This window comes from Micropterus salmoides, unplaced genomic scaffold (genome assembly GCF_014851395.1).
Source record: "Micropterus salmoides isolate LMB-PRFRI ecotype aquatic unplaced genomic scaffold, ASM1485139v1 Ms_hic_scaffold_14, whole genome shotgun sequence".
NCBI classification, from domain to species: domain Eukaryota; kingdom Metazoa; phylum Chordata; class Actinopteri; order Centrarchiformes; family Centrarchidae; genus Micropterus; species Micropterus salmoides.
In genome coordinates, this window is record NW_024040485.1 from 14,327,067 (window position 1) to 14,347,621 (window position 20,555).

A 20,555-nucleotide genomic window follows, 5' to 3' on the forward strand; every position below is an offset into this window, starting at 1 on the left:
GCTGTAAACTTGTATATGAAAAAACAAGTGGTTTTCTTCCCCCGAGAAAACAACAAAACGGGCATGTTCTGCAGGAATCACTTGAGATGAAGCGAGTTACAGGAAAACCACAGGACTTGGTGAAAGAGAGAAACTGACCTGTTAGAGAGCAGAGGCAGTTGGGTGTGATCTCAGGACTCAGGGGATCCAGTCTCACAGGTTGGGGCAGGCTCTTTGCCTGGGGCTCGGACAGCAACGGTGAAAGTGACTCTGGCCTGGCTGAGGACTCAGGGTTGCCCTCGGGATCCACGGAGCACATCTCAACAACTGACTGCTCCACACACAGGAGAACACCTGGTTTCGGAAGTTTTTGAATTGAAATGTATATGCAAAGGAAACAGGCATAAAAAACAAAAACTACTAAAGTATCAGAAGTTAAAGTTCCCCAACTTTTCAAAATTCCACAGAAAAATGTCAACTATGACTGCTATATTAGATTGTTAATACTGTTGTAGTTGGTCGAGGTGGAGCTAGGTTCAACTGCTTTCAGTTCAGTCCAGGGGTTCCCAACATCGGTATCGGTCATGAGATCATTAATGGAGAATGAAATATTGAATAAACTCACATCTTTGGGACTCAGTTATTTAAATGGCAGAATCTTATAGAGACATTTAAAGGGAAAATCCAGCACATTTTATGTGGATGTCCAATCAGTGCTGATGGTAAATGCAGTCCATTAAATCAATAAATTCCTCAGTGAATGCTATACTGACAGAGAAAGCTGAGTTTACCATGTAGTTCTTCCTGCATCCAGCACAATCATTTGACATGAAGGTGACGTAGTTAGCGGCATGGAAAAACTACTGGCTGCTTCAGTTTGGATTTCTAGCTTGTAGATGCCATTCTCTCCACTTGTATTGCAAACTAGCTACGTTTCCAACAGCAAAAATGGCATCCCAAAATATGAGTGCAGAGGATATTATGAACGAGGATACATTTTACAAAGTTTCGGCTGACTCAGATATTCACCCAGAGAAGAAAGGCAGCGGAGAGAGGCTGCTGTTGTAGTTGAAGCCATGCAAGAGGATATGGCCGGCGGGGACCCTTCAGAACCAAGGGCTAACACAAACTGGTGGTGCCCTAGCTCAAATTGCCATTTGATGCCAACAGAATCATTCTGCTACATTGAATTTCAGCCTGGGCAGTTTTTGTTGGATGCTTTCATGGACGGCAAAACTTGAAAGAGTGTTTGTTACTATGAATGAAAGTATTACTCCTCACTTGGACAGAGGTGTACTACAAACCTTCAGCAGGACTCTCAGAGGCTGGGGCGATGTTGGACTAATTTTGTAAATTCTGAAGGAGAGTCAAGAGAAACTATTTGAATGTTAAGGCTTTGAAGGTCTGAGTACTCATTCCACTACTGCAAGTAGCTAGGAACTATGGTTGTCAGATAAATGAAGTGGAATAATAAGTACAATATTTTCCTCATAAATGTATTAATGTAGAAAGATAAAGTAGCTGAAAATAGAAATAGCAAAGTATTTACTCATACATTTAATCAAGTACCTCAGAATTGTTGCATAAATGTACTTCCTACCACCGTACTACTTTCTACCACTGTTTGGGTGACTTGAGACCACAGTCGTATAAGATAAATCACCTAATGAATAGGGGTTGAATGGCATGTCAGGTCACAATAAAGCTCTACCATGTTCTTTGATGGCATCTCTGAATGACATGCGACAGGCGGCGGGGGAATTTAGAGCTTCGAGGACAGAGGAAGTGAGCACACAGGAAGTGTTCACACATAGGGCCACTGTTCGTCTGCATGGCCTCTCGGGCTGCTCCTCTTGAAGACTGGGGTCCGTCAGCACCAACCAAACCTCACCCTGGCCTATATCACTTCTCTGAAATAGAAACAGAAATGCAGACAAAGACAGAAAAAAAAACAGGATTACTGAGAAACAAGCACACAGAATGACCTAGAAAGAAACAACCAAAAGGAAATAATACATAGCTAATGCTTACTTAGCACAAATTACATGCAAATCTTCTGTTTTAGAATCACCTGAAAACAGCTTTAACGAGATCATTCATTCAACAGGCTACACACAATGCTGGTTACTAGTACTACAATGTTAAAAAGTGTATCTGCATTTCAGTGGTGTGAGCATGTGGCAAAGTCCACCACTTTGTTCTGAGCTGTTATCTCATCTTGGTCAAAGTTTAAAGGTCTCACCAATCAATGGTAAAGAACGCCTCTGCCTCACACAGATTGTCATACACACAGTGATATGAACGCAGCTCACGTCAGAGCTCAATCTTATCAGTTTGTTGGTTCAAATGATCTCAAAGGATGACTAACGAGCTCCACAAGACACAGTATTTATTATGTTCTTCTGACTAAAGTCAAATGAAATCTGTATTTTTTCAGGAATAACAAAAAAAGACAGAAGTACCTGCATTATTCTTTTGTATAGAACAGTGGCAACAAAACTGCAGCGGCAGATTTTAAGATCACTCTGATAAAGAGAGAGAGAGAGAGAGAAAAAAAACAGGTTTGAGAACAACCTACTGAAGATAAGTTATCACGACCTGCAGCAAATTTTTTGAATGTTCTCAGTGTGTGTGAGACTTTTCACCTGCAGCACTTCTCGTAAGGTTTGTTTTGTGTAGGGAAGGTAAAGTGGGGACATAGTCTGCCCTTCACTGTGTTCAACTGAGCTCTCTTGACCAGACAGCAGGTAGCAGAAACTCGGAGCTGGACCTGTAGGTCTACATTCCTATAAAAACAAGACCTGTGTGAATAGAACTTTCATTTTTAAGAAAATATATTTACTCACTCAGGAAAATAGTCAGCACATTAATGGATTAATGGATAATGAAAATAATTCCCAATCCAAGCATTAGGTGAAGATACATGATTCTTGCTATGGTAAGAACTTACACTGGACCTACTGGGTGTGTTACCATGATCTTTAAGAGGCGTCTCTGGGGGCCACAAACTGTCTATCAAACTGAAAAGCCTGGTGCTCCTGAGAGTGAGACACAAAAAAGGGGGAAAAATAGTAAGGGTGTGGGGGTGGGTGGGTTAGTGAAAAAGGGACTTCAACAGCAAGATAGAAAGCTTTCACAGCCAGTTTCACTTCCACTGAAACACAAATCTGTTAAGACAGAGATCGTCTCAACGTCACCTAGAATTAACAGAGAGCATGCTTGGGCTGGCAGAGCAGATAGACACAAAAACTGTTTTTACAAGCAGGTTTTGAGATACTAAATGGTGGGAAAACAGTTCACACCCTAGTTTACAAATCACAATAACACTGTGGTGCAAAAAAAAACAAGGTTTAGAAAACCAATTACAGGGTGATTTCAACAGCCGCATTTCTAATGCTTGATTAGTGACATTTGCCTTCTCTCACCACATTATTAACCCAAGTAATGACAGATGAGACCATAGTCGATGCGGTTTTATGATGCTTCGTGTACGTCAAACTGATACGGGAAGAACGGATTAAATAATAAAAAAGGGGACAAAACATCAAGTAGCAACTCCAACAGGACACGTCAATCTCTTGATTCATTGTCTCGTTTCTAAGAAGTACTTGTTGAGTTCAGGGTGGCCGGTCAATGTTACTTATTCATCTGTGTGAGCTGTCATATCAGCCAGTGCTTAACAACCTGTTAGTCAGACTGTAATCACAGGCTTTCTTTGTGTGGAACTGGTTCTGCAGCCCATTCAAGTTCAGTGAAGCCTGCTCAAGGATGAGTAACGACAAAACTAGCAGGACTTATTCAACTCATTGTGAATTTGATACAGAGCTTATATGTGCATTAACGTTTAGGTGACCTATTATGTATTCCCTTATTTTCTGTCACAAGTATAATGTTACAATGTTGGATGTTCATACGAAACATGGCAAGTTTCAAATAATGAGGTAAACATATGGAAATGTAATTCATGTGAGCAAAACTGCTCTGAATACTAGGATTCCAACATTTTTTCTACTTTCCTGTCTAGCTGAAGTCATCTACTCATGATCTGCTCCAGGCACAGCAAGCCCACCAAGTACAGGCACGCCCATCCACCTGCTCAGTCCTTGAGTTTGGTATTTGGCAGTCACCGTCTTGTTTTTTAGGAACCAGAAGTGACCATATTTGGACGAGAGTGTGGAGCTCAGAAGGGATACGCCCAGCTACGCCTGACAGGTCACCGCGGCATTCTCTTGTCAATCACAAGGTAGACACGCCCTAAAGCATACCCTGCATAATCGTCTATTTTACTAATTAATTAAATGAGACCATAATTTACTAAATGAACATGTTGTATTGAAGAAGGCTTTAAACTAGCGACTGCGACCATAAACTCATTGGGAAAGTGATTAGTAATAAGTCAGGTGAGAAGTAGGGTCATTTTGTCATAGACTACAATGCAATCTGACTTCTTTTTGCAACCAGTGGAGTCGCCCCCTGTTGGCCATTTGAAATAATGCAAGGTATAAGGCAATTCTGCATTTGCTTCACTTTTCAGAGCCAGAGGTACCCCTTGGTACCTTCACCAGCCCCCAGAAACACTCCGCTCCAGCTGCATTTACCATTTTACCAACCTACTTCTCATCTTGTTTGTTTCTCAAGTTAAGTAAAAGCTGTGTTATGCCATTGAGCACACCGGCGAGAGGATGAGGAAGTTGACCAATGGGAAGTTGATCAATCAGAAGAAAGTGTGCTTTTAGGCAGGGGGGCTTAAAGAGACAAGCGCTAAAATGGCTTATTTCAGACAGAGGAAGAACTGAGGTGCTGCATAAAGGGCCAGTACAAGATAAATACAGATTTTCTTTTAACTGTAAATCATGACAAGCTACTGTGTTTATAAATCCCACACCCCTCAAAGATTGACTGTGTTAAATAAATAGTTCAACATCTCTGGAAATATGCTCATTTTCCTTACAAAATCCGCTTGCTAGTATCTCTAAAGGTCACTATTTAACATGTTATGTCTTGTTGGTTTAATCTGTACAAAAAACAACAAAATGTGGCTTAACATGGGGTTCATATCCGGGACTCTTTCATGGCTGGGAACAGTGACTTCCTGAAGTCTTGTCATCACACTGAAGTTAATTAGTGAGCTTTAGAGGTGCTGGAATGTATTTTTTTAACCTTTACACAGAGCCAGGCTAGCTGTTTTCCCCCTGCTTCCAGTCATTACGTTAAGCAAACAGTCTCCTGGCTGTCATATTTACAATACAGATGCAAGAGTGGTATCGATCTTCTCATCTAACTCTCAGCAAAAAGCAAATATATCAAAATGTCAAACTATTCCTTTAAGGTAAAGATTATTATTATATTGTCAGAAGTCTAATAAATGTACTGGTTCAACGAAACTGGGAAAAAAAATGACTGCCTAATTTATCCCAACCAGGCCCACATGTTTTTCTACTTGAGCTAATAAGATGGCCCACGTGCGAGAACAGAAGACAGCCCATTCATCATAATCTGACCACAGACAACCTCCAGAGACATTATAGGCTGCGGTGGTACTGAAATTCCAAGGATGTAAACATACCCCCAGCCGGTCTCTAAATGTTCCCATGTCAGTTCTTCTAACTGCTTCTAATCTGGGATCCTGACTATGGAAACTCACAAGGGACACAGAGCATGCAGCTCAGTATCACTTTACATGTAAACAAAGTGGCACTGCTGGCAGGACAGCATAATCAGGTTCACATGAGATGCAAACATTACATTGTCATTGCATTGTAAATGTGGGTTTTGATGTTCAAGATAGGCATTCGAGGATAACAATGGAGAACTTGCTGTGGTTTTGAATATTGGAGATTCCCCCATAAGGCACTAAAACCAAGATGTGGGATGGTTTAGCTTGAATGTCAGTGCCTCTATAGCACAAGGGCCTGAGACTACTTTATTAGCATTTCATATCAGGACCTGTCAATCACAGGCATTTACCCAGGCTGCTGTCCCATAAGGATAAGGATTGAGATAAGATAACCTCTCATACAGCAGAAATCCATATCACAAAATGACATTGGTCAGAGGTTGAAGTTACCCATGATAGTGAAATAAAATTCAGGTGAAAAGCTACCCAGGCCTAGTGCGACGTGTACAGAACAGAGTGTGGGTCTCACCTTTCTCGAGTGACCCGCTGCACCACTTTAATGCCTCTCAGCACACAAGTCCTCCCCTGCCACATGTGGCAGTAACGGTGGAGGTCATCTGTGCAGGGCAGGAGGTGGAGCTGGACCACACTGAACATCCCGTAGCTATCCTGGACAAGCACACAGAGCCTGGGAAATAAACAAAATGCAGGACTGGTTTGATATACTGATTTTAATCATATTAAAGACAAAGTAAAACAAAAGAATACTATTCCCAAATTTTGATCACGCCTGTCTGTGTTAATTCTTCTCTTGTTAAATTCAAAATGTGTGTCATAATTTTTGAGCATTTTTATATGACAATCCTTCACTTCACTTGCCCTGTTAAAACATTATTGAATAAACTGTGATCCGGGGGAGACTAGCCCACCGCGCCCATCATGTAAACACACACTTGACCGTTAGCATGTGATTCGCAGCAGCCAGGGTGATAGAGAGAGGCAGTGGTAATAGCTAGCAAAGCAATATCATAGTAGAAGATGTATGTTTGGATATTAAAAAACCCCCACCAAATTTATTAATTTCTCCCTCATCCTCCACCTCCTGATCTAACAACACAGGTTAGTAGGGTTAGACGGCCACTCCCACTTTGGGTAATTTAAATCCCATTCATAAATAAACCCCTCCCACTTATTCGGTTCATACTGCTGCTGCAAAATACACCTCCACCTCCTTCTGTTTTACTGTGATTTTAAATTTAGATAAATTAAGGGTTTGCGCTTCTTTTTTCCCCCCAAAGTTACCAAGCAGCTGCTGCTCAATGGCTGCACCTGTACATTACTGAGGATGTGCACACTATCCAATTTTTTATATTTCTAATAGGCAGCCTCTTGAGTAACTCTTAATCAATCAGTCAATAACCAATAATTAAATGGCTCAACTCCAAGGATATACAGTGGGTACGGAAAGTATTCAGACCCCTTTAAATTTTTCACTCTTTGTTTCATTGCAGCCATTTTCCAAAAATCAAAAAAGTTCATTTTTTCTCATTTCTCAGTAATGTACACTCAGCACCCCATCTTGACAGAAAAAAAAGAGAAATGTAGAAATTTTTGCAAAATTATTAAAAAAGAAAAACTGAAATATCACATGGTCATAAGTATTCAGACCCTTTGCTCAGTATTTAGTAGAAGCACCCTTTTGATCTAATACAGCCATGAGTCGTTTTGGGAAAGATGCACAAGTTTTTCACATCTGGATTTGGGTATCCTCTGCCATTCCTCCTTGCAGATCCTCTCCAGTTCTGTCAGGTTGGATGGTAAACGTTGGTGGACAGCCATTTTCAGGTCTCTCCAGAGATGCTCAATTGGGTTTAAGTCAGGGCTCTGGCTGGGCCATTCAAGAACAGCCACGGAGTTGTTGTGAAGCCACTCCTTCGTTATTTTAGCGGTGTGCTTAGGGTCATTGTCTTGTTGGAAGGTAAACCTTCGGCCCAGTCTGAGGTCCAGAGCACTCTGGAAAAGGTTTTCGTCCAGGATATCCCTGTACTTGGCCGCATTCATCTTTCCCTCGATTGCAACCAGTCGTCCTGTCCCTGCAGCTGAAAAACACCCCCACAGCATGATGCTGCCACCACCATGCTTCACTGTTGAGACTGTATTGGACAGGTGATGAGCAGTGCCTGGTTTTCTCCACACATACCGCTTAGAATTAAGGCCAAAAAGTTCTATCTTGGTCTCATCAGACCAGAGGATCTTATTTATCACCATCTTGGAGTCCTTCAGGTGTTTTTTAGCAAACTCCATGCGGGCTTTCATGTGTCTTGCACTGAGGAGAGGCTTCCGTCGGGCCACTCTGCCATAAAGCCCCGACTGGTGGATTGCTGCAGTGATGGTTGACTTACTATAACTTTCTCCCATCTCCCGACTGCATCTCTGGAGCTCAGCCACAGTGACCTTTGGGTTCTTCTTTACCTCTCTCACCAATGCTCTTCTCCCCCGATAGCTCAGTTTGGCCGGACGGCCAGCTCTAGGAAGGGTTCTGGTCGTCCCAAACGTCTTCCATTTGAGGATTATGGAGGCCACTGTGCTCTTAGGAACCTTAAGTGCAGCAGAAATTTTTTTGTAACCTTGGCCAGATCTGTGCCTTGCCACAATTCTGTCTCTGAGCTCTTCAGGCAGTTCCTTTGACCTCATGATTCTCATTTGCTCTGACATGCACTGTGAGCTGTAAGGTCTTATATAGACAGGTGTGTGGCTTTCCTAATCAAGTCCAATCAGTATAATCAAACACAGCTGGACTCAAATGAAGGTGTAGAACCATCTCAAGGATGATCAGAAGAAATAGACAGCACCTGAGTTAAATATGAGTGTCACGGCAAAGGGTCTGAATACTTATGACCATGTGATATTTCAGTTTTTCTTTTTTAATAAATTTGCAAAAATTTCTACATTTCTGTTTTTTTCTGTCAAGATGGGGTGCTGAGTGTACATTACTGAGAAATAAAATGAATGTTTTTTGGAAAATGGCTGCAATGAAGCAAAGAGTGAAAAATTTAAAGGGGTCTGAATACTTTCCGTACCCACTGTATGTTGAAATACTATTGTAAAAATCTGTTTCACCCAAAATTATGTGCCATTTTCCAATTAAGCATTTATAGAAATGAAACACCATTGTTCTCAGTGACACACCAACAATACCTAACAAAGCCTTTAGGTTTAGTACTGACATTTGAAAGTGTTGCTGCTGCCGGCTGGTTTGACAGGTTGCTGCTGACAGAAAAGACCTTTGGCCTACAAAGTTGTGAGGCATTGAGCTGCTGTATATTCCTGCACTCTACTGCTCACAGTGAGCGTGAAGCTGGAACTCCTATAGGCTCCAATATCTCAGTCAGTCAAGCCCAGACACAGCCCTGTACCAGCCCAGAGAGTAAACAGTGGAGTTCATATCCCCTGGTTAGACGAGCAACGGCCAGGGAAGAAGAAGAGGAGGCGGAGGAGGAGGAAGAAAAAAACAGGGAAGAAGGCTTAGGAGTGTCAGCATGTGCATGCATGCACACATCCAAGACATTGGGAAAGTTTTGAGAGTGTTTCCACCACCTGCTTGAGCCTATAAATGTCTTCTGTTGGTAAACATGAGGTCTGTCTGTGTTTGTTTTGAGAGACCTGGAAATAGATATCTAAATAACATTCCTGACATGATTTTTAGTGGTGTAGGCCAACGTTTTAACCAAGATTATTCTCAGTTGTTTGCTTTATTCCCAATCCAAAATCAGACCTATGCTATATCTTGTTAAAACAACAGAAAATGTGGAACCTAAAAAGAGAAAGAAATATCCTTTCCTGTAGGTTTTATGCTTATGGAGCTGTAAACACCAGTGCATAAGTTCAGAGGGTAGAGCAAACTGACAGACCCCAGCCCCCCTTTACATGGATGGTATTTATCAAAGCAAGGACATGTTGGACACTTTGTCAGACAAAAAAGCAATTCTTAAAATGCAAACACTTTCACATGCTTTTGAAACAGCAAAATAATACTTAATACTGTTGGAGGGAGTAAAAGGTTACAGGGTTCATCCTACAATGACCCCTGTCTTAAAGAAATGTTAACCATCAGGCTACAACTAACAGTTATTTTCATTATTGAGCGATCTTTCAATTTGAATAATGCTTTTCTGCGTCAGTCCAAAACCCAAAGACATTAAATATAGTGTTAAGTGAAACTGAGCGAAAGCAGTCAGTAGCCAAGAAGTGTTTGGCATTTTTTGAATTACAAATAACTGATTGTTAAAATTGCTGCCGACTTCTGCCGACTGACTATACAATTTATCGACTAATCGTTCCATTTCATCATTTCAGCACTAGCCAATTAGGAGTTGTTTACTGATAACCAACTTTTTTGGAATCTACAGTATGTCAACATTATCAACACAAATACTGCCTATAGCCAAGGGAAACTTTTAATGCGTGGGATATCTTAACAAGTAAGGCTGCATTTTTCATTTGTCAACAAATCCTATGAAAGGAACAAAACAAACAACATGTTATGTTGTCTTCTGAGGAGATAGTGCACGTGTTGGGGACTATATTTAGTGGTGGATTAATACACATTTAGTGCTGTAGTGAGTATTCACAGCAGCAGGACGGTGTTTGTTTGATCGACTCAAAATGATCACCAGTGTGCATGTTCAGCGTAATGTCAGAAACTTGTGACTCAGTTCAACAGTATGGCTCATTGATCTGTTTGTAATCATTTTGGGACAACAATGTAGGAATGTTTCGGATGATTAGGGTACAGAGGAATAAGATATCAGCCTTTGGCTACACAGGAAACACTATGTTACACTAATTGTTGGTTTGGTTTTTTCATAACATTTGTTGGCAATAACAAAATTAGATAATAACACCAGACGTATCCTTTAACTATTACTACATGCACATAAAAGATTGTATATAAATAAAGATTATATTTTTTAAAAAGTTAAAATGCTGTAAGACTGTAACTTCCATTGTCAATAATCTGTGAATTAATTGATTGATTAGTTGTTTGGTCAGTGAAATGTCAAAAAGCCTTAGGTCACATCTTCAAATGTCTTGTTTTATCCACAACCCAAAAGATATTCGGTGTACTGTCATCAACCAGAAAATATTCACATTTAAAGGGAGAGTAAGTGATTCTGCAAAAGGATTGTAGATGCTTGAATTCAACTGCCAAAAAAATACACCCCTCTCCTCAGTGCTCCCTCAGAAGCTCCCAAAATTTCCAATCTCTGAGGTTTCTCTAGCGTTGAAACGCCTTCACCCTCGTCTGGTCATAACTTTCTTCTATACTCTTCAGACCTTTCAAATGTACCCGTGTATAGAACTCTCTCTCAAACTTCCCCCTCCCCCCTTCACTCATGTTCACAGCACTCACAACACTTGTTGCCGATTTGCTGGAACAATGTTTTGTTGCAAGGTCCGGACCACTTTCTTTGTTTTCTATTTACAGAGCCCGGGCTGTATAGGAAAACATGATTTTTTTTTTCAGAGCACACACAAAACGAGAGAGAGCTACAGAGCTAGCAAACTGCATGGATTTATTCGCTGAATTTAACAAAAGATGTATTGAATTAAAATCACTTACTATTCCTTTAAGAAGCTAGATTCAGAAATTTTAACTTTTTTCTTAAACAATTACTTGATTAATCGATAACCAAAATACAACAGTTGACAACTAATCAATTAATCGTTGCAGCTCTAAAATGCTGTTACATCCAGTTTTCTGCACTTCATCCTTATGTGTGAAACCAGGAGTTTACAACAACTTCTTGACCTTGCCTAGAGTCACATTTGGTGGAGATATATGTACACTTTTCCTTTTAGTGGAGCTTGTCTGAACTTGACATAAACAACCACCTCCCTGGTCAATCCCTCCTTTCAGTCATTCACAGCCCCACTTCCTCAAAACAGCGACCCCTTACTCCCAAAAATCTCCCTGGCATCGGCCGTTTTCAGTTCCAGGCCGTTTTCAGGAATTTGTTTTTGTGAGCCATCACAGAATTCTCAGCAAGTTAGGTTTTCTTCCAGGAACTACGATCCACTTAGTCTGTGCAAACACACACACACACACACACACACACACACACACACACACACACACACATCCTCCTTCGCACACACAGTCACACTGTGTGCGCATGCAAGCCCATGCACATGCACAGTACTTGCCAGCACACTAAGAAAGTGACCCACACATTAAGAATACAGATGAGAGGCCTCATTGGTGGGGGACTGACAGGCGGGATTCCTTCCTATGTGTTGTCCACCAATCAGTGCAGGCAGAGTGATAAACACGGTTGTAACAGGATCCTTGCAGCACATTGTGTTCCCTCTCCACTGAGAGAAAAAAAAACAACTCCTCACTTCCTGCAAACAGTTAATCTTCTTGTTTATTCTATTCTGAATTTACGGGAACTTAACATCTTTTTCAGGCATAAATATCATACTGGCCTCTCTCCCCTGTGTGTGTTAACACAGAGGCTAAACAACAAAAGGATCAAATAAGCATGCTGACCAGGGGAGTGAGTCATAAAGGCTGGGGACACAACACGAGAGGCACAAACTGTCCTTCTCTTTATACAGAATGGGGCCAGTGGGCTGAGGAGTAAACTACCCTCCTCTGTGTACTATAAGCAACACAGTGTACCAAAAGTTATTTCTGTGCAGCTATTTAAATCAAGACCTCTCATTATGGGCATAAAAAAAATGATAGGACTTAGATTAAAAAATGTACTTTCCAGACAATGTTCAAATCTGCCACAATAAGCAGGCAGTGTCACCCAGATGTGTTGAACTCAAGCCCTTGTGAGCCTCCATCCTTTCACTACCAACAAACTGACCTTGGTTGAGTTAGAGAGGAAAGGCAGGAGTGTTTCCGGTCAGAGGGCGGCGTTTGTTTACCAGCCACAAAAGCAGCATGGCAGGAGCAAGTGTCATATTACAACCGATGCTCATTTAGTCCATTAGCTTGTCAGCTGACCGTGGCTCCCCTTCACCACAGAGTGCCCCCTGGGCCACATGGCTCCCCTCAGAGGAACCAATACTTTTCTTTTATAACTCAGCAAGGGACAAGCCTAGAGAGGGCCAGCCAACTAAAGGTCATGCTCACTGGATTTGCTTCAAATAGAACATTCACTGATTCATCAGCTATAACAAGACCACTAGAGTAAACCTCTAAGTCATTTCAATGACAAAGGAACCTTTGAACAGCCTGCACTGCAAGTCTTTTAACAAGAGTTTAACACTACACTGTTGCATTTTTGTAGAAAGGTGATCAGACTCCTTGTCATTGGATAAAAACATGCATGGTCACTAATAGTGAATTATCACAACAATTATTTTCATCGTTGATTAATTGGCAAAATGCCTGCTAAAATTTCCCACAGCCCAAGCTGATGTCGTAAAATGTCTTGTTTTGTCCCCAAAGATATTCAGCTCAATATCATGAATGACACAGAGAAGGCTAAAATCGTCACAGCAATATTTTGAGTGTTTCTTCTAACAAAATTACTTTTAAACATGATAGCAATCTTTCAATGCTCAATAATAAAAATAGGTAGCAATTAATGTTGTGGTATTTGACTAATCGCTTAATTAACTAATAATTTCAGCTCAAATATATTTTATTTTTTCAATGAATATTAATACAATGTATAGACTTAACCAACTAAAAAAATCTGACCCAATTCCATAGAACAGTACTTTTTTTTAATGTTGAGACTGAAAGGAACCACATTCTTACACCTATATAAAACATACTTGTGGTTTTCTTGAGAGAATTAAGGTAATAAAGGCTGTTGCAAACCTGTTCCACACACTGGAGCACGAGTGGGCGTCAATTCAACTCTGGCTTGTTTGTGCATAAGATTCTGAAAACATCATGTTGTCTTTCCCGACCGAGAATTGGCCAGAATCACTCAGAGAGGGGCTGGATTCAATTAGAAATGTTTGTGTCCGTTGTCAAACAATGCCATATGGCTGGAGACAGTGTGAGCACTTTGTGGGGCCTGCTGCTCTGTGAACAATAGCTCAACCACTGAGACACACTGTGCCACCAAGGAGAAGCATGCAAGGCCTGAGACCAAGGAGACCAGCAGGCCTTTTTTCTTTTTTCAAAGTTGTTTATATTGTAGAAGAGAATCATACACAGTAAATAAAATGTGATCCATTTTTCTCTTTTGGCAACAAGTGAAAAACCAAAGGGCCCAATTATCAGCTAGTTCAACAGTACCTGGTTTTCCCTTTTTCTGCAGGAGGAGGAGCTGAGGAAGACCTGGAGGGAACTCTGGGCTTGAGGATGGACAGGGGAGAGCAGTCAGGCAAAGGGACGGAGTAAACTCTCTGGACCACCACCTCCACGTCCTGCCCCACAGAGCCAGCCTGGCCCAGCCCCTCAATAACTTCCAGGAGAGAAAGGCAGTGTCTTGTCAAAACTCCTGAACCTCCAAAACTGCACAGACCATCAGAGGTGGAAACCTGAATGGGAGAAAGAGAGGCAAATGAGACAGTACTTAACGTACATGATGTATTACACCTTAGAACTGAAGCGATTAGTCAATTATAATCAGTGAGTTTGATTGGTAAAAAATTTATCTGCAAGTTGTTTTGATAAAAGACTATCTTTGAGCTTTGGACTGTTGGTTGGACAAAATAATACATTTCAAGATGTCAACCTGGATTTGGTTTTTAGTATTTTCTGACATGACACTAACCAAACAAGTGATCTTTTTATGAAGAAAATAATCAGCATCAATAATGAAAATAATCTGTCGTCTATGCTTCTGTAACCAGATGCCCCCAAGTGCGTACTGCACGGCCCAGAGTCGAATGGGCGACCTCGGGTACGTGAGGCCGACGCGCTGACGAGGAGGCTAAAACTCATGGGCCCTGGCATCGGTTGCCAGTGCGTTGGGGAGTGAGGTTTACTCACTGCACAGTCTCGCTGGCTTCCGTTACACTTCTATGCAACATTGTACTAATTTCACTTTAATGAGTTACTTTTTTTATTTTTATTTATGGCATCGGACAGTCATTTGCAGAAAGTCTGTCATTGTGACGACTTCCTCAGTCTGCCTGCCTGTATGTCTTCTCTGTTTTGCAGATTCTGGGTGTGGCTTGTAGGTAGAGCTGGGAGTGTCCAGTGCATCTACCTGCCCATCTGGGTTGGGCTTCCTAGAGGGCATAAAAGGCGGTCTTTCTAGAAATCACTCTCTCTGCTGGCCTGCTGCTTCAACCCCAGCCTTTGTTGCTTTGTTAAGTTTGCTGCACCCACCAACATGCATTACACTTCATCCTCATTCATCCACACACTTCTGACATGACTGATGTTACTCATATCTACCCATGCCATCAACTTAGTTAAGTTGTTTGTTAGGTTGAGTTAAATAAAACACTTTTGTTCTTATTATCTGTGTGAAGCCTCCCTTTTTGTTGCCGGCCTTGAGCCAGGCGGTAACAGTCATCAACAACAATCATGGCTGAGCAGTAATCAAGGACCACCTTTTTCTTTACTCTGCATTACAAATCTACTTTAAAAGGAGGGCGTGGCGCCACGTTATTCACAAGATACTCAATCGCTGCCAGCAGTGCTCAGTGAATTTATTTGTATTTGTGCAAAATAGAGATTCAGATTTTGAAAATCAAACATACATGTAAACAAACCACGATATCCCTCCAGCAGGGACTGAATGCACCTGTTACTGACTGATGTGGGTTTAATGAGACGAGATTATTTATTCTTTGTGTAAAAATATTGAGAAGCAAAACAGATGAACCCTGTGGCAAAGGTTGCTGTTGCACCTGTGAATTTATGAAGACTAATTTCATATTACATTTATGAAGAATACGAATTAACCAAACTACCCTGCGCACAACATACTGTAGCTGTCACACTGCCAGTTGTGTTTTTACTGGACTACTGACATTGTGTTTTTTCTACAGTGTGCACCCAAAGTGATTGACATGTCTAGTCCTATATAAGATACATTTTGAATTGGGAATTAAATGTACGGCACTTGATAATAATGATAATTATGATCTAATGATATCGAAGCATACACACCTGTTCAGCATTGTTCTCCTCCAGCAGTCCAAATACTTTACACAGAGAATACGGACTGCACCTTTCTGCTGAGAACAGGCCTCTAGGAATGGACATGCCGACTTGTTTGGAAGCAGAGTAGACTTTCTGGCAGAAGTGTGTGTTCAGAATAATATCACAGCTGAAACCCTCCATGGACAGACTTTGCCTGCAAAGAGATACAGTTCATTAGTTTTAGATTTGAGGTATAGCAGTTGTTTTAGGGTATATTATTGCATTCTATGCCTCGACTCCGCACTTTCTTATTGCGTGGAGCAAAAGAAATGAGTTTAGGATGTTGAATTCAGCATGAAATTAAACATATTTAAAGATGTTGGGCAATGAACACTTTGTGTTGTGATTGCGTTAACAGATGCAAAAGCTCAGATACATTAAATGGAATAGATTATTGCACAAACGTAGGGGGCGAGAGCTCGAGAATGTTTGAATGTCAAACTCAGATAAGGTACCAACCACCTCCACAGGTCTGTTCACTAGGTACCACCCAGCACAGAGTACAAGTTCAAATACATTAACCTTCTCCAAGGCAAGTGAAAACACACAGCGGATGCATCTGTCCTCTTTTACTAAGGTAAAAGATACATTTTCCATGTAACTGAGGTTCTTAAAAGGCTACACCTCGCAGCGCTGCACAGCTTAATTAAAACATTTTCCAAATGTGACATCATCTGTGGAAAATTACTTCCAACATCCCTCAGAATCAAACTGACGAAAAAACACCAAATTAAATGCAAAGACTGCATATGTGTGACCTGAAGGGCCCTTGGGTTAGTGTTTAATTTTACCGTTACCAGCTCAGATTTCACTCATCTGTGTGTGCCAAGAAGGAGAAGCTGAATTTCTCCGTGAAATCTAAGGAAAACATTTCCGATCACATGTTCAGGCTAGGTAGATGACACACACCTGATGGTTCTAAGCCTGAGAATATAAGAACTTGAGTGACGGCCAGATAATTACATGGCACACAGTTTTGTGGCAAGTTTGAGTTACGACTCCCCCCCCCCCACCCCCCACACACAGACATGTTATAATAGTGGATAATATTGTGGTGATGGCTTATCACTGACTCAGAGCCAACTGCACATTTTGACTGGAACAGCCGCACATGTCGCAGCTCGTCTGCACCTGTGGTGATAGTTGATTCAGAGAAATCAAAACACACAGATAAAGTGGGTAAAAGTATTTGTTTGGATGTGCAATGAAAACAAAAAGAAGAAAAAATTCTCCAGAGACTAAATTCTTATATACACTCAGCTACCAGGTTTAGATGCAGATAGCTAAAGCAAATTGCAGTCTAAAGCATTTCCTTTGTGAATGTAATAAATTATAAAGTTTTAGAGAGTTGTTTATCTATGTTTCTGTCATTTTGGAGGCTGTAGTTTGTCATTCTATTGAATTGTATTGCATTATACTGGGAGGTGTTTCTAATATTTAGTCTACCCTCATTGATATATATGGAAATGATCACATATTCACAAGATAGATATTTCAAATTAACAGCACAAAAGAGTCTAAAGAGGGTGGACACAATTACACAAGGAACTGTACAAACTACATTTAAATCAATAATAATAATAATCAAAAACACTATAATAAATAATTTTTATAAATGTTTACAGTCTTTATTGCAGGATTACTGTCCTTTATTGCATTTAACTGTACATACAGTCCAGGCATTGTATGCTGTACCATGTTGGGGCAGACACTTGGATGACTCATCCATTTATCCATAAACTGAGAATTAATCCACGTATTCTGACAGTCAATACACTCAGTGATTTATGAAGTAGACTTATCTAACATTTGCTGGTCATACTTTGAAGTGCTAAAATATTTGTGTCGTTCTGTAAATCATATTATAAAACAAATAGTGGCTGCTAGTCAGACTATGTAAGGCATCATTATTTTATAGACTAAATAATGAGATAGGAGATGTGGTAATAAATAATAAGTGGTTACTTTACATCAGGTACATTTAGCAGCTAATGTACTTAAAGTACTGTAACTTTGAGGAACTTCATTTGAGAATTTCTATATTATGCCACTTAGTCCCAACACTGCAGTACATTTCTGAGGGAAATATTGTATGTTTTAACTCCACTATATTTATTTAACAGTTGACAGTATTGTTAGTTACCAGTTACATTTCAGATTTAACTTAACTTAATCAGTTCATAATACAATGTTATACATTAAATTACCTAGCAGGGTGTAGATCAGTTACAGTAAGATCTACTTCAACCAGCCAGAACAGTAAAGTGCAGTTTGCATGTTGATGCATCAATACTACTGAAAAATATGACGTTATTATTGTTCAATAATATAAGGTTCTCTCTTATTCAAAAATCTAATCTCATTTATTGATTTATATTTCCATCTCATTTCTTCAATATGCCGTTCTGACACCTGCACCTAAACAAATTCCTCGAAATGGGGTATTTTCATAGTGTGGTAGTATTACTTCTTTTTCTTCAACCACCACTGACGTTTGCCAAACATAATACTGACTTCTCCCGCCTATGGAAAAACAAGCGGTCATGTTATAATTAAGCCTGATGGCGGCTTTTATCAGTCCAACATCTGAGCTAAGATCACTAATCAGTCTAACTGTAATACTATAATGTTAGTAGAGCGGAACGTACTGTTCATGAGAACACGTACAACAGCAGTACAGGAAGCAAACAGGTGAGTGGGCAGCTGTCATCATCATCAGACAGGTAGCCAGTTTAAGGAGCGGCCCGGCTGCTGGCGTCACAGCTCGTAAGTGAATAATCCCTGCAGGTATTTCCGCTCAGGCCCCAGCCCATTCACAACAAGGCGTGGGAGGTGGGAGGAGCCAACCTACTCACTGCAGGAACTATGGGGGATGTTAACCCCTCTAGTGTCACACAGGAAACTGATAAGAGGAATTTTAACAGACACAGCTAATGTTCCTGTAGCTGCAGAAGTTGGATAAATGAATATCTCTTGAGAGAACATTGAGCTTCTCACCACCTTCTCTTGGTTATAACAGTTTTGTTGTGATTTAGGGACTTTATATTCAGTTAGAATACTGACTGATTTTAAATGCAGACCAAATGCTGTAACTGCTGTAAGTCATTTACAAAAATAAAAGATTTAAGGATGTCTTTTCAGATAAAAAAAAAAAATCTTTGAAAGAGTAAATTTGTGCATTCGGTGGGGGCTCTACTCTATCTTGTGATTTCAGGAATATAATAAAACAGGAAAGGAGAGGTGCTAAAGCCAGAGATTCATTCAAGCCACCATGTGTTTTCAATCTCAGTCTGTTGGCTCCTTCCACTCTCTGCTCCCAAATGCTCCAGAAAATAATCCTACTCTGTTTTTTCCCCCGGCTTGCTGGAAATGACCTAACTACTGCCAGGAAGAGGAATGTGAAGCATTCCCTGGAGCTGTTTGTGACGTCAGAGCGCTGAGGAGGCCCCTGCGCTTCCGCCAGCTTGGATATTCCAGAGCACACTCAACCTAAACTCCCAACAGCTGGAGTCAAATGCTGCCTCGCTTCGACTCCAAAACAGTCCTGAAAACACACACGCCCCCACCTCACCACCTCCCAGCCGCTCTCCCCTGTATGTGAGGGACTGTTCTTCACATCTGGGTCTTTGCTGCTTGCTATTGTGAGCTGAGAACAGTGCATTTTTATACTTAAAGCCCAAACTGATTGTATTTAATCATTTGTTTTTCAATATTTATTATATATATTCATGTGTAGTATTCTGCCTGTCAGTATGCCTCCTCAGCATTATTTTGTGACTCTTTGGTCTGCACATAGTGAGTCACTCTTGTCTTGTGTAACTGGCTGTAACAGTGTCTGTTTTGGATAGTTTTTGATCGCCTGCCAAGAGGTGATTGAATTAAAAATTAAAAACAGGGAAATGCAAGAAGTTTAGTTGATCAGTCTAATATTCATTTTTCACAGAAAGGTGTCACCCACCAGATACATAGGTAACGCGTTGTTACGTGTTTATTCTTATTATAGAAAATATCAATTAATCAATTAGTCAGTTGACAGAAAATTAATCAGCAGCTATTTTGATAATTGATTAATCACTAGTTCATTGATTGCAGCTTTTCAATTGTGATGATTTTCTGTGTTTCATATCGCTGTAAATTGAAGACTTTAGTTTTTTGACAGTTGGTTGGACAAAACAAGTAACATTTGAAGACGTCACCTTGAGCTTTGGGAAATCATATTTAGCATATTTTACTATTTTTAGACATTTTTTTGAAGATTAATCAAGAATAAAATCAGCTGATTGATTAATAATAAAAAGTTTTCTGCAGAGCCTGCTAACTGCCCTACCAAATATTAAACTAATATATAACCAATAACCAAAGTACTTGTGATGTCAGGTGGGGGTCGATACATCCAGGTTAGATAATAATAAGCAGAAGACATTTTTGGGCAGAGGGGGGCCTTCAAAGTGTGACATGTGTTGCATCCTCTCACCACGGTGGGTATATGTGGAGGATATCTCTGGGTGCAGGAATCAGCTGGGCTGCGGTCTCTCTGTTGAATAACACCAGCATACGTGCTCTCTCCTTAGAGACGGGGTTACTGTGTTGGAGGCCCTCTCTGGGGGGCTGATGGTGCTCACAGTGCACCAGTTGCAAGCTGCACTCCTCCTGAACCTCCAGCACCTCCAGCACCAGTACACCAGGCCTGTCCACTGGAGAGCAGAGCAACAACAACACAGATGTTGAGTGTGTGTCCGTTTCAGTCTGCGTACAGAGTGTACTCGTGCTCTTACGGAGGCTTGCTCTCGGTGGGACTCATTATTCGTTATGAGGGTAATTCACTTT

The 20,555-nt window shown here is 40.7% G+C and overlaps 1 protein-coding gene across 3 annotated transcripts in view; it reads right to left on the reverse strand.

The window, feature by feature from the left end:
• Nucleotides 1-20,555, reverse strand: part of spidr (scaffold protein involved in DNA repair) — a 35,082-nt gene that overhangs the window by 3,300 nt on the left and 11,227 nt on the right. For all 3 annotated transcript variants that reach the window (XM_038717848.1, XM_038717849.1, XM_038717850.1), the window contains 9 exons: nt 20,203-20,422; nt 15,696-15,882; nt 13,866-14,110; nt 6,126-6,284; nt 2,930-3,017; nt 2,625-2,765; nt 2,442-2,504; nt 1,691-1,889; nt 139-333 (listed from right to left, as the gene is read on the reverse strand). In XM_038717848.1, coding sequence (XP_038573776.1) covers nt 139-333; nt 1,691-1,889; nt 2,442-2,504; nt 2,625-2,765; nt 2,930-3,017; nt 6,126-6,284; nt 13,866-14,110; nt 15,696-15,882; nt 20,203-20,422 — 1,497 coding nt within the window. The remainder of the gene's footprint in view (nt 1-138; nt 334-1,690; nt 1,890-2,441; nt 2,505-2,624; nt 2,766-2,929; nt 3,018-6,125; nt 6,285-13,865; nt 14,111-15,695; nt 15,883-20,202; nt 20,423-20,555) is intronic.